The following is a 16,980-nucleotide window of genomic DNA, read 5'->3' on the forward strand; positions in this document are numbered from 1 at the left end:
CTACATTTTCTCTATAGTGCCAGCCATGTGCGGTCCACAAAACACTTACATGGTGCGACATGAATGTCAAGCGTCACATGTTGCAATGTAGTTGTTCCCTTTTTGTCACACGACATGTCGCCGTGTAGCCTTAGGGAACAAACCAATTTTTGAAGTTTAGTTTCTTTTTAACTGCTCACTTGCCTATTGATTTAGGATCCATACACACGATTTTGGTTTGATTTTCCACAGCTTAAAGCGAACTTGTCATGCTGAACATGATGTCCGAGCTGTAGGCAGCACGTTAGAGCAGGAGGAGCTGAGCAGACTGATAGATAGTTTTATGGGATTCAGCATTATTCATTTATATTCCTGCACATTCAGGGCTCTGAAGTCCGGGAGGCGGTCCTATCAGTGATTGACAGCCTTCCCTCTGACTGTGTATACAGAGATAGCTGTCAATCACTGATAGGACCGCCTCCCAGACTTCAGAGCCCTGAATGTGCAGGAATATAAATGTATAAATGACAAGTTTTACTGAATCTTAGCCCATAAAACTATCAGGCTGCTCGGCTTTTCCTGCTCCATCACATAATGCCTGTAGCTCACATTGCATTTTCATGGTGACAGATTCCCTTTGCTGTATTCAAAACGTAGAAACGCTGCGACGTGTGGCAGTACTTTTTCTCCAGAATAAAGCACGGATCGCCGAGTGTAAGGTATCATTACGTTCAGCTGAGCTAGCCCTGCCAGACATTGAGCCTGGTGACAGATTCCCATTAAGTATCCTGATTATTTACAAGACTGATGAAAAGCCTGATGTCCCTATTATACCACTATGTTACTACCTATACACAGGCCACTGATGAAGACTAGGTCACAAGTTTGGCTTAAAGGGAACCTGTCATGTGGATATTTGATTATAATCTAACCAATTATATACAATCATTAACTACTAAAAAGTGCCTTAGATGTATTCACTTACTGGTGTGACAGGTGGTTACCTCATAATATACACACAAAGATGCCGCATGCTAATGAGCTGATTTGAGTCCAGTGATGTCAGTGAGTCCAGCGTTTTTTTAATTAACAGCTACAGCCACTCCCCTGCCCACCTGCTGCTGATTCATATGGAAAATAACTTATTCAGCAACAGGTGGGCGGGGAGAGTCAGGAGCTCATGAATATTCATGACTTATCATTATCAGCTGGAGCTTTTCAATACAAGATGTTGGCAGATTGACTGGGTCAATTAAAGAAAGTGACCCAGCATTTTGCTAAGAGAATCAGTCACTTATTTATGTTGCCCTTAGTTAGGACACCATAAAACTGGTGACAGGTTCCCTTTAAGGTTGATTTCCATGGTCCGATTGTCGGGCACATTATCGGGAACGCTCGTTCCTGACAATCTGCCCGTGTGTCACAGATTACCCAATGAACAAGGGAACCGTTCATTCAGTGGATGATCCTCTCTAGGCCTCATACTGTGGAGGTGATCACTGCATGTAAATGCAGCGATCTCCTTCACTGAACGAACAGCCGACTAATCGGAAATAAACTCTTCCTTCCTGACAATCTGCTGTTGGATCGTAGCATCTAAATCCGCCTTTACGGGTAGCAAAAGTGAAATGTCAGGCGAGCTAAGCCTTTATTGTTTCACAGTAACTCACATCAGGCGGTATGCAGACGCTCCTTTCATTACAGTGATACAGATCATTTATTTCTTATGCTAAGCCTGGACGCCTGGTTAACATTTGCATAAAAGCACAATGAGGAGGCAGGTTTTACAGGTAGCGCTAAATCAAGTCCAGTGCATTAAGACGCGGGGGCGGTGGTCTGTTTAACATAGTAACTAGGGATGTCCCGATACCGATACCGGACATTTGCACGAGTACATGTACTCGTGCAAATGTCCCCGATACCACTGCCGATACCTGTGCGCCGCTTCTATGTGTCAGTGTCCGTCCGCGGCCTGCCCCTGCATCTCGCACAGCTGATACAGCTTCAGAGGCAGCAGCAGGCAGTGTAATAGGAGCCTACAGTGGAAGCTAGCCCCGCCCCTCCCTCCAACCAATCAGGCAACCAGCACTGACTCACAGCACAGGGGGAGTCGCAGGGACTCAGAGAATCGTCTGACAGTCTATTAGTTAAAAGAATCGAATGAGTCACAGACTGAGTCACCGAGTCCCTGCCAGACTTCCTGCTCTGCGGCTCCCTGTAAGTCCGTCCGGGGGGAAGGGGGGGCATTATTAGCATAGCATGTAGTGGAGCTGTGTGTGTACAGGGTGCATGTAGCAGAGCAGGAAGTCTGGCAGGGACTCGGTGACAGTCTGACTCATTCGATTCTTTTAACTAATAAACTCTCAGACGATTCTCTGAATCCCTGCAATAACTATACATTGTAATTACATCACAGTCTGCTCCACTGCATTCACTGCAGCAGAGCTGTGTTTGCCAGGAGCGAGTCCCTCCTGACCTTCGGTTCACTTGAGAGCCGACTCCTTGTGGCTGCCTGGCTGCCCCCATACAGCACAACGTCCCCTGGTGGCTGCCCCCATACAGCACAACGTCCCCTGGTGGCTGCCCCCATACAGCACAACGTCCCCTGGTGGCTGCCCCCATACAGCACAACGTCCCCTGGTGGCTGCCCCCATACAGCACAACGTCCCCTGGTGGCTGCCCCCATACAGCACAACGTCCCCTGGTGGCTGCCCCCATACAGCACAACGTCCCCTGGTGGCTGCCCCCATACAGCACAACGTCCCCTGGTGGCTGCCCCCATACAGCACAACGTCCCCTGGTGGCTGCCCCCATACAGCACAACGTCCCCTGGTGGCTGCCCCCATACAGCACAACGTCCCCTGGTGGCTGCCCCCATACAGCACAACGTCCCCTGGTGGCTGCCCCCATACAGCACAACGTCCCCTGGTGGCTGCCCCCATACAGCACAACGTCCCCTGGTGGCTGCCCCCATACAGCACAACGTCCCCTGGTGGCTGCCCCCATACAGCACAACGTCCCCTGGTGGCTGCCCCCATACAGCACAACGTCCCCTGGTGGCTGCCCCCATACAGCACAACGTCCCCTGGTGGCTGCCCCCATACAGCACAACGTCCCCTGGTGGCTGCCCCCATACAGCACAACGTCCCCTGGTGGCTGCCCCCATACAGCACAACGTCCCCTGGTGGCTGCCCCCATACAGCACAACGTCCCCTGGTGGCTGCCCCCATACAGCACAACGTCCCCTGGTGGCTGCCCCCATACAGCACAACGTCCCCTGGTGGCTGCCCCCATACAGCACAACGTCCCCTGGTGGCTGCCCCCATACAGCACAACGTCCCCTGGTGGCTGCCCCCATACAGCACAACGTCCCCTGGTGGCTGCCCCCATACAGCACAACGTCCCCTGGTGGCTGCCCCCATACAGCACAACGTCCCCTGGTGGCTGCCCCCATACAGCACAACGTCCCCTGGTGGCTGCCCCCATACAGCACAACGTCCCCTGGTGGCTGCCCCCATACAGCACAACGTCCCCTGGTGGCTGCCCCCATACAGCACAACGTCCCCTGGTGGCTGCCCCCATACAGCACAACGTCCCCTGGTGGCTGCCCCCATACAGCACAACGTCCCCTGGTGGCTGCCCCCATACAGCACAACGTCCCCTGGTGGCTGCCCCCATACAGCACAACGTCCCCTGGTGGCTGCCCCCATACAGCACAACGTCCCCTGGTGGCTGCCCCCATACAGCACAACGTCCCCTGGTGGCTGCCCCCATACAGCACAACGTCCCCTGGTGGCTGCCCCCATACAGCACAACGTCCCCTGGTGGCTGCCCCCATACAGCACAACGTCCCCTGGTGGCTGCCCCCATACAGCACAACGTCCCCTGGTGGCTGCCCCCATACAGCACAACGTCCCCTGGTGGCTGCCCCCATACAGCACAACGTCCCCTGGTGGCTGCCCCCATACAGCACAACGTCCCCTGGTGGCTGCCCCCATACAGCACAACGTCCCCTGGTGGCTGCCCCCATACAGCACAACGTCCCCTGGTGGCTGCCCCCATACAGCACAACGTCCCCTGGTGGCTGCCCCCATACAGCACAACGTCCCCTGGTGGCTGCCCCCATACAGCACAACGTCCCCTGGTGGCTGCCCCCATACAGCACAACGTCCCCTGGTGGCTGCCCCCATACAGCACAACGTCCCCTGGTGGCTGCCCCCATACAGCACAACGTCCCCTGGTGGCTGCCCCCATACAGCACAACGTCCCCTGGTGGCTGCCCCCATACAGCACAACGTCCCCTGGTGGCTGCCCCCATACAGCACAACGTCCCCTGGTGGCTGCCCCCATACAGCACAACGTCCCCTGGTGGCTGCCCCCATACAGCACAACGTCCCCTGGTGGCTGCCCCCATACAGCACAACGTCCCCTGGTGGCTGCCCCCATACAGCACAACGTCCCCTGGTGGCTGCCCCCATACAGCACAACGTCCCCTGGTGGCTGCCCCCATACAGCACAACGTCCCCTGGTGGCTGCCCCCATACAGTACAACGTCCCCTGGTGGCTGCCCCCATACAGTACAACGTCCCCTGGTGGCTGCCCCCATACAGTACAACGTCCCCTTGTGGCTGCCCCCATACAGTACAACGTCCCCTTGTGGCTGCCCCCATACAGTACAACGTCCCCTTGTGGCTGCCCCCATACAGTACAACGTCCCCTTGTGGCTGCCCCCATACAGTACAACGTCCCCTTGTGGCTGCCCCCATACAGTACAACGTCCCCTTGTGGCTGCCCCCATACAGTACAACGTCCCCTTGTGGCTGCCCCCATACAGTACAACGTCCCCTTGTGGCTGCCCCCATACAGCACAACGTCCCCTTGTGGCTGCCCCCATACAGCACAACGTCCCCTTGTGGCTGCCCCCATACAGCACAACGTCCCCTGGTGGCTGCCCCCATACAGCACAACGTCCCCTGGTGGCTGCCCCCATACAGCACAACGTCCCCTGGTGGCTGCCCCCATACAGCACAACGTCCCCTGGTGGCTGCCCCCATACAGCACAACGTCCCCTGGTGGCTGCCCCCATACAGCACAACGTCCCCTGGTGGCTGCCCGCATACAGCACAACGTCCCCTGGTGGCTGCCCCCATACAGCACAACGTCCCCTGGTGGCTGCCCCCATACAGCACAACGTCCCCTGGTGGCTGCCCCCATACAGCACAACGTCCCCTGGTGGCTGCCCCCATACAGCACAACGTCCCCTGGTGGCTGCCCCCATACAGCACAACGTCCCCTGGTGGCTGCCCCCATACAGCACAACGTCCCCTGGTGGCTGCCCCCATACAGCACAACGTCCCCTGGTGGCTGCCCCCATACAGCACAACGTCCCCTGGTGGCTGCCCCCATACAGCACAACGTCCCCTGGTGGCTGCCCCCATACAGCACAACGTCCCCTGGTGGCTGCCCCCATACAGCACAACGTCCCCTGGTGGCTGCCCCCATACAGCACAACGTCCCCTGGTGGCTGCCCCCATACAGCACAACGTCCCCTGGTGGCTGCCCCCATACAGCACAACGTCCCCTGGTGGCTGCCCCCATACAGCACAACGTCCCCTGGTGGCTGCCCCCATACAGCACAACGTCCCCTGGTGGCTGCCCCCATACAGCACAACGTCCCCTGGTGGCTGCCCCCATACAGCACAACGTCCCCTGGTGGCTGCCCCCATACAGCACAACGTCCCCTGGTGGCTGCCCCCATACAGCACAACGTCCCCTGGTGGCTGCCCCCATACAGCACAACGTCCCCTGGTGGCTGCCCCCATACAGCACAACGTCCCCTGGTGGCTGCCCCCATACAGCACAACGTCCCCTGGTGGCTGCCCCCATACAGTACAACGTCCCCTGGTGGCTGCCCCCATACAGTACAACGTCCCCTTGTGGCTGCCCCCATACAGTACAACGTCCCCTTGTGGCTGCCCCCATACAGTACAACGTCCCCTTGTGGCTGCCCCCATACAGTACAACGTCCCCTTGTGGCTGCCCCCATACAGTACAACGTCCCCTTGTGGCTGCCCCCATACAGTACAACGTCCCCTTGTGGCTGCCCCCATACAGTACAACGTCCCCTTGTGGCTGCCCCCATACAGTACAACGTCCCCTTGTGGCTGCCCCCATACAGTACAACGTCCCCTTGTGGCTGCCCCCATACAGTACAACGTCCCCTTGTGGCTGCCCCCATACAGTACAACGTCCCCTTGTGGCTGCCCCCATACAGTACAACGTCCCCTTGTGGCTGCCCCCATACAGTACAACGTCCCCTTGTGGCTGCCCCCATACAGTACAACGTCCCCTTGTGGCTGCCCCCATACAGTACAACGTCCCCTTGTGGCTGCCCCCATACAGTACAACGTCCCCTTGTGGCTGCCCCCATACAGTACAACGTCCCCTTGTGGCTGCCCCCATACAGTACAACGTCCCCTTGTGGCTGCCCCCATACAGTATAACGTCCCCTTGTGGCTGCCCCCATACAGTACAACGTCCCCTTGTGGCTGCCCCCATACAGTACAACGTCCCCTTGTGGCTGCCCCCATACAGTATAACGTCCCCTTGTGGCTGCCCCCATACAGTATAACGTCCCCTTGTGGCTGCCCCCATACAGTATAACGTCCCCTTGTGGCTGCCCCCATACAGTATAACGTCCCCTTGTGGCTGCCCCCATACAGTATAACGTCCCCTTGTGGCTGCCCCCATACAGTATAACGTCCCCTTGTGGCTGCCCCCATACAGTATAACGTCCCCTTGTGGCTGCCCCCATACAGTATAACGTCCCCTTGTGGCTGCCCCCATACAGTATAACGTCCCCTTGTGGCTGCCCCCATACAGTATAACGTCCCCTTGTGGCTGCCCCCATACAGTATAACGTCCCCTTGTGGCTGCCCCCATACAGTATAACGTCCCCTTGTGGCTGCCCCCATACAGTATAACGTCCCCTTGTGGCTGCCCCCATACAGTATAACGTCCCCTTGTGGCTGCCCCCATACAGTATAACGTCTCCCTGTGGCTGCCCCCATACAGTATAACGTCTCCTTGTGGCTGCCCGCATACAGTACAATGTCTCCTTGTGGCTGCCCCCATACAGCATAACGTCTCCTTGTGGCTGCCCCCATACAGTATAACGTCTCCTTGTGGCTGCCCCCATACAGTATAACGTCTCCTTGTGGCTGCCCCCATACAGTATAACGTCTTTGTGGCTGCCCCCATACAGTATAACGTCTCCTTGTGGCTGCCCCCATACAGTATAACGTCTTTGTGGCTGCCCCCATACAGTATAACGTCTCCTTGTGGCTGCCCCCATACAGTACAATGTCTCCTTGTGGCTGCCCCCATACAGCATAACGTCTCCTTGTGGCTGCCCCCATACAGTATAACGTCTCCTTGTGGCTGCCCCCATACAGTATAACGTCTCCTTGTGGCTGCCCCCATACAGTATAACGTCTCCTTGTGGCTGCCCCCATACAGTGTAACGTCTCCTTGGAATGTTATAGTTCTGTTTTTGGGCCTTTTGGTTGGTCAGGGGTCAGAAAATACATGTGTGTATTTTATTGTTAAAATTAGTATCGGTAATTGGTATCGGTGAGTACTTAAATAAAAGTATCGGTACTCGTACTCAGTCTTAAAAAAATGGTATCGGGACATCCCTAATAGTAACATAGTACATAAGGCCAAAAAAAGACATTTGTCCATCCAGTTCGGCCTGTTATCCTGCAAGTTGATTCAGAGGAAGGCAAAAAAAACCTGTGAGGTAGAAGCCAATTTTCCCCACTTTAGGGGAACAAAAAAATCAGATCACCAAATCCAACACCAAACAATTCAGCAGAGGCCAGAACATCTCAGCGTGACCGCGGTCATGGGGGCCACATGACCAGACAGGCTGGTAGAGGAATGTCATTTAGGAAATTCAGAACTGTAGAATGAAGCCTGATCAGTGAGGGACGTGATGTGAATGACATTTCTGCAAAGCGGTTATCACTGAAGAATAGAACTGTATCATGTGTCGCTCCACCGCGCACCTCAGCGGCAGCATTACTAGTTACTGCAGTCACTGCGCTGTGCCACAACAGGATGGGTTGCCATAACACCCCCCCCATTCTTGCACAACCCCTTTTGCCAAATACTGCAGGACAATATTGAGACCCAACAGTCTAAAATAATCCTCCAAAGTTAATATAAAACTTGAGTAGAGGGAAACAACCGGCGTGAACAGTGGAGGGTGGAGGGCAGCAGCTAACGATTATTTCAATAATCGATTAGTTGACAATTTAAGCGATTAATCAGGGGGGAAAACACCAAAATGACAAAAATAGGGGTTTATATGATTTTACTTGAAAAATTATGTTCAAAGGCCATATTAAAACAAATTGCGGCTGGCACCGCCATGGGGAGGGAGATCTGCGGATGGCACCGCCATGGGGAGGAGAACATGTGGATGACCATGCTATGGGGGAAGGGGGGGATCTATGGATGACACTATATAGCATCTTATGCTATATGTGTCATCCACAGATCCCCCTTCCCATAACAGTGTCATCCACAGATCCCCCTCCCCATAACAGTGTCATCCACAGATCCCCCTCCCCATAACAGTGTCATCCACAGATCCCCCTCCCCATAACAGTGCACAGATCTTCACCCCCCCCCACCCTTCCCCATAACAGCCCCGGCCCCACTGCTCACAGCAGTATTTCTTAACCGGCAGTAACTTTTACTTTAAATCACTGTATCTTCTTTTACTTTACAATGAAGCTCCAGTAACAGGCAGAGCGGGCAGCGGTGTAACGTCACTTACTCACGTGACGCACCTGCTCCGCCCACTTTATGAATGAAGCAGGCGCGTGGCGTGAGTAAGTGACGTTACGCTGCCGGCAGCTCTGCCTGTTACTGGAGCTTCATTGTAAGGTAATAAAGATGCTATGATTTAAAGTTCAAGCACCCGCAGGCATAGCGCCTGACCGCCCGCATAGCAACGAATCGGCCGATTATTCGATAACAGGATTCGTTGACAATGAATCCAGTTATCGAATATTATCGATAACGTTGATTAATCGTTGCAGCCCTAGAAAGGTGTATGGTCCGTTTCAAGGCAATGAGCTACCATTGCAAGATATTTGCATCATTGTGTAGCGCAAAAACGAATCGGCAGCTCTACACGTCCGTGTGTTTATCCTCTATGTTCATGCTAAAAGAAGTTGTCAGAGTTACTTTAACACATCCAGCCAGCTGGGTGTTGCTGTGAATTCGCAGGTTTCTTAGAAAGCCGGGTGACAACCAATATGGTTGTCATAACAGCTTCCAAGGGAGCCATCAGCCAGCATTATTCCCAGTGGAGGTAGAGTAGGACATAATTACTGAGCAGCATGGGAGTGTGCTGTATACAGCCGAGAACACTTTGTACACATGCACCGACGTAGGAACAGGCAGTGCCGAGGTGCAGTCACGCTCAGGCCCTCTTGATTTGAGCGTGGTACTGGAACAGGAGGGCAGTGTTGCAGCAAGTCAGTTAATTAAATTTCTCCATGTCCCCGCTGCAGATGAACAAGCAGCAGCAGGACGACGACTGGACCAGCACCGTAGAAAACCACACCGGAGAAAGGGGCGCATAAGATGATTTTCATTATTATGTTAGGCTATAGAAGCTTGCCTGAGATTTTTAACTATCAGACATACAGGTATTTGCAGGTGGTATCTGGGTTCATGATACACTCATGTTGGTGTAGTGGCAGCTATTCCACAAACCCACTAATGCTAGATAGCGGATTGTCCCTAAGGCTATGTTCACAGGACGGATTACGCCTCTGCCAGATCCAACGCATACCCTGGGGCAGAAACCACTGCACAGTTTTTCACTGCAGATGCCGCGGTTCTGCTCATGGTTTAGCACTACTGAATAGACCATGAAAGGACACCTGCCTTGGATTCCAGTGGTGTTTGTCCAGACACTGCTCCAAAAAGGGGCTTGTCGGTTCTTGGCGTGTCCCTTCTTTGAAAACAAAGGAAGGAGGACACAGTGTGTCGGCCACCAGAATTTTGGCACTGTGTTTGCATCAAAATTCCAGCAGCACAAACCGCCGTGTGAACTGGGCCTAACAGAGCTATGCTATGCACCCTGACAAGGACGACCCCAGACTCGAGCCTTGCCCTAATCTTGATTTTCTGTGTCAAGAACAACGGTTATGCAAAACTCTCCAGCTGGGTGCACGCCGCAGGCCCATGCTCATCTGCGGCACCCAAAGGCCACATGATTTTGCTGCAAAAATGCCTGCAGCCAAGACAGACCACTTGGCTTTACTGGTTCATGGAGACCTTAAGAGTGGTATACACCACAGAGCGACACACTGACAGGGACAATAGTCAGATGGCAGTGGCCATGGCACTGTACCATGAATTGCTCTGGGCTGCAGTAGTAGACAACGCGCACATGAGAGCGGTAGTGTGGCTTTAAAAACACAAGTCGCCTGGTCATATTTATTAGGGGGTAGGTTGGGTATATACACCGTACATTGAAAAATATCCCACTCAGCTTCCACCATTTTCTTTTCAGCAAGAATCTGATCAGAGTCCATAGTCTACTCTGAACTGCTTAAAGACAGCGGCAGATCAATCACCATGCACTCGGAGGATGAATCCATACAATTCAGTTATGATGACTTTCGAACTAACCACAAATTACAGTTCAAAGGGGAAAAAAAAAAAAAAAAAAAAAAAAAAGTTAGAGTATTAACCAAATACAGTGGTAGCTGCACAAGTCTATGTAGAGTATAGAAAACCAGCCCTAGTCATTGACAAAGCATCTACACATAGCACATATAATGCTCTATTTTATTTTTATTTTTTGGGGGGAGGGGGGTAGAAAATAACCAGGAGCCACTGCATACTACCAGCCACCAGTCTACAGTTTCCAGCAAATCAGAGCTAAGAAGACCCGCACCCATCTCCAAAACTGGTCCCCACAAAGTTAAGGACAGTGCCCTGAGCAAACATGGTCACCTACCATTAAGAGTTCCGCAAACAGCCACGCAATTTCCGGCGGCCCTATAGAAGTGAATGGAGAAGATGCAGTCTCGGACTGGCCAACCGGGGAGGCGGGGGGGGGGGGGGGGGGAGATTCCTCGGTGGGCCCCCAGTCTCCTACGTCCGAGATAAGATGGAGTAATTATTTATCCTTTCTCAGGAGAGATTATTGTAACCACTAGGTGGAAGTATTGCACAGTGATGCAGCCTCCTACTGGTGTACATTGTACAGGAGGCCCTGCAGTAAGTATCTTCTTCCCGGGCTGCTGGCAGTGAAGGAGGAGAGAAGATGTCTGGCCATCCTCCTGCCCTCCCTGCTGTCAGAAAACAGTGGTTGCTAGAGAGGACTCCTGTGGTCCTGGGCTGATTTCTCAGGTGTGTGACAGTAGTGAGCTGTAGGAGACTAAGGGGGAAATAGGGGATTTGTTTATAGCAGACACAGATCTATGAATGTGTGCTGCTCTCTGCAGAGTTCAGAGTGGCATTGGGGGAACTCTGCCCTAGGTCCCCCCCAATGCCTCTGCTTTAGGTGCACACCCATAAGTGCCCCAGCTCCCGGTGCCCCCACTCTAAATGCACCACTAATATTGACTCTCCTCCAGGATCCCCATTATTACCCTGCCACAGGTGACCCTAATGCCTCTGCTTCCGTTATGACCCTCCGTTTGTGCCCTTTGCTCAGGCTTTGTTAAAGGTTGTGACCTGCAAAGGGGTTTGGACTTATGACTGAAAAATTCTGCACAGTGCGTCATATTTTCCAGTATTGACACGTATGGTTTACATGGCGGCAGTGATGATATTCCGTATTTACAGGCATCACTGCTGTCATGTAAAGAGATACTGGTGGTGGAGGATTTAAAGGGGTTGTTCAGGTTTTCAAGTTATCCTCTCCACGCCATAGGGCATAACTATATGAATAGTGGGGTCTGATTCTGCAACCCTCCACTGATCTCAGGAATGGGTCCTGTTCCCCTTTTTTTATGGCGTGACAGGCCACACATATGCCCTTCTGCTCCATTTATTCTCTTTGGGACCACTGGAAATAGCCAGCGCTGTACTCCGCCATCTCCAGTGACCCCATAAAGAATGGATGAAGAGGCAGGGCAAATGCTCGACCTGCCAATCAGTCAAGAAGGGGGCTCAGTGGGGGCTCCAGCATTCAGACCCCCATGGATCACTTAGTAATCCCCGAGCCTGTGGATAGAGGATAACTAGAAAAGGTGGAGACAGGTCCTTTAACTGCGAGCATTTATTTATTTTTGTCCCCACCAGGGGAATAGTAAGCATTGGGGCAAACTGGGTGGGAAATATTAAACACTGTATTTACAATGTTTATAATGTAAAAACAAGAAATTTTTTACATTTTGATATTTGTAATGAATTATCAAATAAAAGATTTATAAAAAGGAAAAAAAACAACACTGCTCGTTTCCATGGTTACGACCACCCTGCAATCCAGGGTGGACTATAGGATAAAGCACTAGCCTGTGTGCGCTCCTATGGTCCCGGCCACCAGAGAGGCTGACGCTTTTGCCTATAGTGTGCAAGCACGACCACCACTGCTGGACTGCAGGGTGGTCTGTAACCATGGAAACGAGCAGTGTATAATGTGATGGAAAAATGAATCCAGCCAGCAAAGGGAGCAATATGGATAATAATATATTAGTAAGTTGCTCGTATTAACTTTCTCTACATGATAAATGCCAATGAGACAACCCCTTTAAGACCCTTGTGTACATAGATTGGCGGTAATGGAATGTCTCAGGACCCTTTTTTTCATGATCAGTGGGTGTTCCAGCAGTCAGACCCCAGCAATCTGATATTTATCACCTATCCTGTAGATAGGCAATAGGTTATTATGGTAGGACAACCCTTTTAAATATACTGTATCTGAGGAGGTTAAGAATTGATAGATTTCATGCCAGACATTTATGCTTAAAAAAGGTTAAAGGGGTTTTCTCACTTAAAGGGGCTGCCTTAATTCAACAAATAGCATTTATCATGTAGAGAAAGTTAATACAAGGCACTTACTAATGTATTATTATTCATATTGCCTCCTTTCCATCACATTATACACAGCACGTATCCGTGGTTACGGCCACCCTGGAATCCAGCAGTGGTGGCCGTGCTTACACACTATAGGAAAAGGCTGGAAGTGCGCATAGGCCACCGCTGCTGGATTGCAGAGTGGTCAAAACCATGGGTACGGGCAGTGTATAATGTGATGGAAAAGAGCCAATATGGAGAATCACAATACATTAGTAAGTGCCTTGTATTAATTTTCTCTACATAATAAATGCTATTTGTTGAATTAAGGCAGCCCCTTTAAGGGCTCATTCAGACGGCCGTATGCTGTCGCAAAAATGCGGATCTTTTTTGCGGACAGTTCAGCATGTCCGCAAAAAAACTGATTGAATTCAGTTTTTTTGCTGATTCATAGACTTCAATAGGGCAATGTCCTAATTTTCACTGACAAGTATAGGACGTTTCATTTTTTTGCTGAGCTGTGCAATGGAAGAAAAGGTCCCCATAGAAATGAATGGGACAACATCTAATACGCAAAAAAACAGATCCGCATTTTTGCAGACAGCATAGTTGTCTGAATGAGCCCCAAGTGTGCTACACTTAATAGGATTAGGCAAAAAAAAGTCTTGGTGCGTGCATTGCATGTTTCCTATGTGTCTTGTTTCTGACTGACTTAAAGGGGTTGTCCGGGATCAGAACTGAACCTGGACATTGCTCCATTTTCACCCAGGCAGCCCCCCCTGGTGCTCTCCTTTGCCCTGCACATTTTTTGGAGATCCAGTGACGTACCGGGGCTCTCCATGGGGCTGCCAGGAAGCCCAGTAACGTTACCGGCACTGATGGGCGGGATTTAGCACTGCCCTAGCCAGTAAGACGGCTAGAGCAGCACTAAAGCCCGCCCATCAGAGCCGGTGACGTCACCGAACACACTGCCGGGCGGAAGCTTGGGCCTGGCAGTATGTTATGATAAACAGCTCTGAACCCGGACAACCCCTTTAAGAGTAGGATATCCATATATGTGTAAGGCTACTTTCACACTTGCGGTAGCAGGGTCTGGCAGGCTATTCCAGTGGGGGAACAGTCTGCCAGATCCGTGCTTATGCTAGCATGGGGACAGGGCGGGCCGGAGGTCCGGAAGCAGCACGGCACAAACATGCTGAGAGGCGGCCGGACAAAAACTACAGCGGACTTCCGGTGGCACGGTGGGCTAGCGTTAGCATGGATGCGGCAGGCTGTTACACCGCCGGGAACATCCTGCCGGACCCTGATACTGCAAGTGTGAAAGTAGCCTAAATTATGCCACATGTATGTTTGTGCATTTTGCTGTGAGTGTCTGCCATCATACTTCATCTTTAATATTTGTTATCACTAAGTGCTCACGAACACGATTGTTGGATGTTTTGCAGGGTAGGGACACGGAAAAAAAAAAGTTTATGTGCAGGAGGCCTAATCAGTTACACTAGTGGGCCCTAGGTACCCCAGTCCGACACTGAGAAGAGGTCGTGCATCGCACTATCCAGTCACCGCTAAAATAGCCCAGCGCGCTTGCTCTGCAATTTTCGGAACTCCCATAGAAGTGAACAGAGAACATGTTGCATATGTGCAGTGTGCTCTTCTTCACTACGGGGGCACCTTTCCAGAGACCGGAGCAGGTCCCAGAGGTGGGACCCGCACCTATCTGACATTGGTGGCATATCCTAGCGATATACCACCAATGTGTGAGATGACAACCCCTCTAATACCACTGTTATATAATTGCCTGTAAAGGATCATACGTTTACTGAATGGAGTAGCTGAAACAGATAATTACTTATGGAAATAAATGCAACAATGTGGAACTAATTTCTTGTCACTCACCAAGTCTAACGCGGAGCCTCCTCCTAGGTATTCCATAATAATCCATAGTTTGGTGCCCTAGAGAAAGAAAAACACAGTTGAGTGCACCTATCATTCACAAACATCTAATGTGAGTCAGCACTGATGCCCGTTTACCTGCCAGCACCATATTTTTACATTAATATAATTTATTATGTATGAGATGCCACCCATTTTCCATATGTGAACCCAGAAGAGATTTCCATCTAATCACATAGACCGACAAGCGGAGGTGATCCCTTCATGAACCCCTGTAATATGTTAAATGTTTCCCAACAGCTGGAGTGCCGGAGGTTGCTGATCCTCGCTGTAGAGAATTAGATTTCCTCAGCACTGGCCTCTTTGCTTAGTCCCTTCCATTTGCACAAGAGAGCATGTCTGGATAAAGTCTACCATGTTTATTGGGTATTTTATGATAAATCAGTAGTAGGGATGAGCGAATAGACTTCTGATGAAACATCCAAAGTCGATTTGCATAAAACTTAGTTCCAATACTGTACAGAGCAAGCGCTCTGTACAGTATTAGAATGTATTGGCTCTGATAAGCTAAAGTTATTGCTTCACGAAGTCTCATGAGACTTTGCGCAATAACTTCATAAATTAATTTGTACTGTAAAAAAACAATTTCCTGAACTCTGGTTCGGTTCCAAGGTACCACTTTGAACTGGACCAGAGTTCGGAAAATGGTTTTTCACAGTACAAATTTATGAAGTTATTGCGAGAAGTCTCGCGAGACTACGTGAAGGAATAACTTCGGCTCATCGGAGCGAATACATTCTAATACTATACGGAGCTCCTGCTCTGTACAGTATTAGAACTAAGCTTTATGCGAATCGCTCATCCCTAATCAGTAGTACAGGAGAACATATACAACATTGTAATTATTACAGGAAAATGGTATCTTTACTTCCAGTAGGTCCTCATTCCCCACCTGTAGGCTCACTGAATGGTTTGATTTAGCACTGGGTTCCCAACCAACATGCAATGCACTCTGGGAAAGAGCCGCTCTGCTATGCATTAAACCCTCACCAAGAATCAGGTAGTCTGTGAATGATTTCGATCACTGAAAAGGTCGGATTCATAAAGCAGCCGTTTGTCGGTGGGCTATCCAGACTGCACTTGAATAGCACACGGTCCCATTAAAGTAAATGGTGCACACTATTGGGCCATGCTGAAAAATTCAAAGCCTACACAATTCTTGTGTATTTCCTGCCTGAGACTCATTCATTCAAGAGCCTGGTGAACAATCCTTTTTGCACACATCCACACACTGTAGGCCATATTGGCTGTTCCAGTTCTTCAAACTGGCCATACATGGTCAATAAAACTGGCCGACGGACAAAATCTTTTTGGGAACGTTTTTTTCAATACAGATCTTTTGTCCAACTATTGGATGAAAATTTTCAAGCACCGTCAACTTCTGGTTGGTTGTTGGTAGTTTCTCACGGAAAACAATAGTTTTGGTTGAAATGGTCCATTTTCATAAACTTTAGATATAATGCACATGGGTACCTTTATGTCAAATGCAGAAGACAATCCTGGAGGGGTAGATGGACCACTCGCTAATTTATGTTTAAAGGGGTTATGCAGTAATATATAATGATGACCTATTCTCAGGATAGGTCCTCATCATCAGATTGGTGGGGTCCGAGTCCCGACACACCCGCCGATCAGCAGTTACGGGGAGCCACCACACTCACCGGATGCTCTGGTGAGCGCAGCCAGCTCACAGCATCTCTCCCAAGCACATCGCCATATAGAGTTGCTGTGCTTGGCATTGCTTCAATGGGGCTGAGCGGTAATTAGGCCATATGACCGATGTACGGTGATGTCACATGGCCTACGAAGAGGTCGCAACGCTGAGCACCTGACCTCTAACAGCTGATCAGCGGGGTAGTCTGGGTGTCGGACCCCCACCGATCTGACATTGATGACCTATCCTGAGGATAGTTCAACAATATTTATTACCGCCCTGCCCCTCGATTTCCAGATGGTATCCCGCTTGACTTGAAACCACAATCCACACTTCGGTAT

At 50.9% G+C, this 16,980-nt stretch overlaps 1 protein-coding gene across 1 annotated transcript in view; it reads right to left on the reverse strand.

The window, feature by feature from the left end:
* Positions 1-16,980, reverse strand: part of STK26 (serine/threonine kinase 26) — an 89,032-nt gene that overhangs the window by 27,715 nt on the left and 44,337 nt on the right. Inside the window, exon 3 of the mRNA XM_040406094.1 lies at positions 14,929-14,985. Within this exon, the coding sequence (XP_040262028.1) occupies positions 14,929-14,985 (57 nt within the window). The remainder of the gene's footprint in view (positions 1-14,928; positions 14,986-16,980) is intronic.

This window comes from Bufo bufo, chromosome 8 (genome assembly GCF_905171765.1).
Source record: "Bufo bufo chromosome 8, aBufBuf1.1, whole genome shotgun sequence".
Taxonomy (NCBI): Eukaryota; Metazoa; Chordata; class Amphibia; order Anura; family Bufonidae; genus Bufo; species Bufo bufo.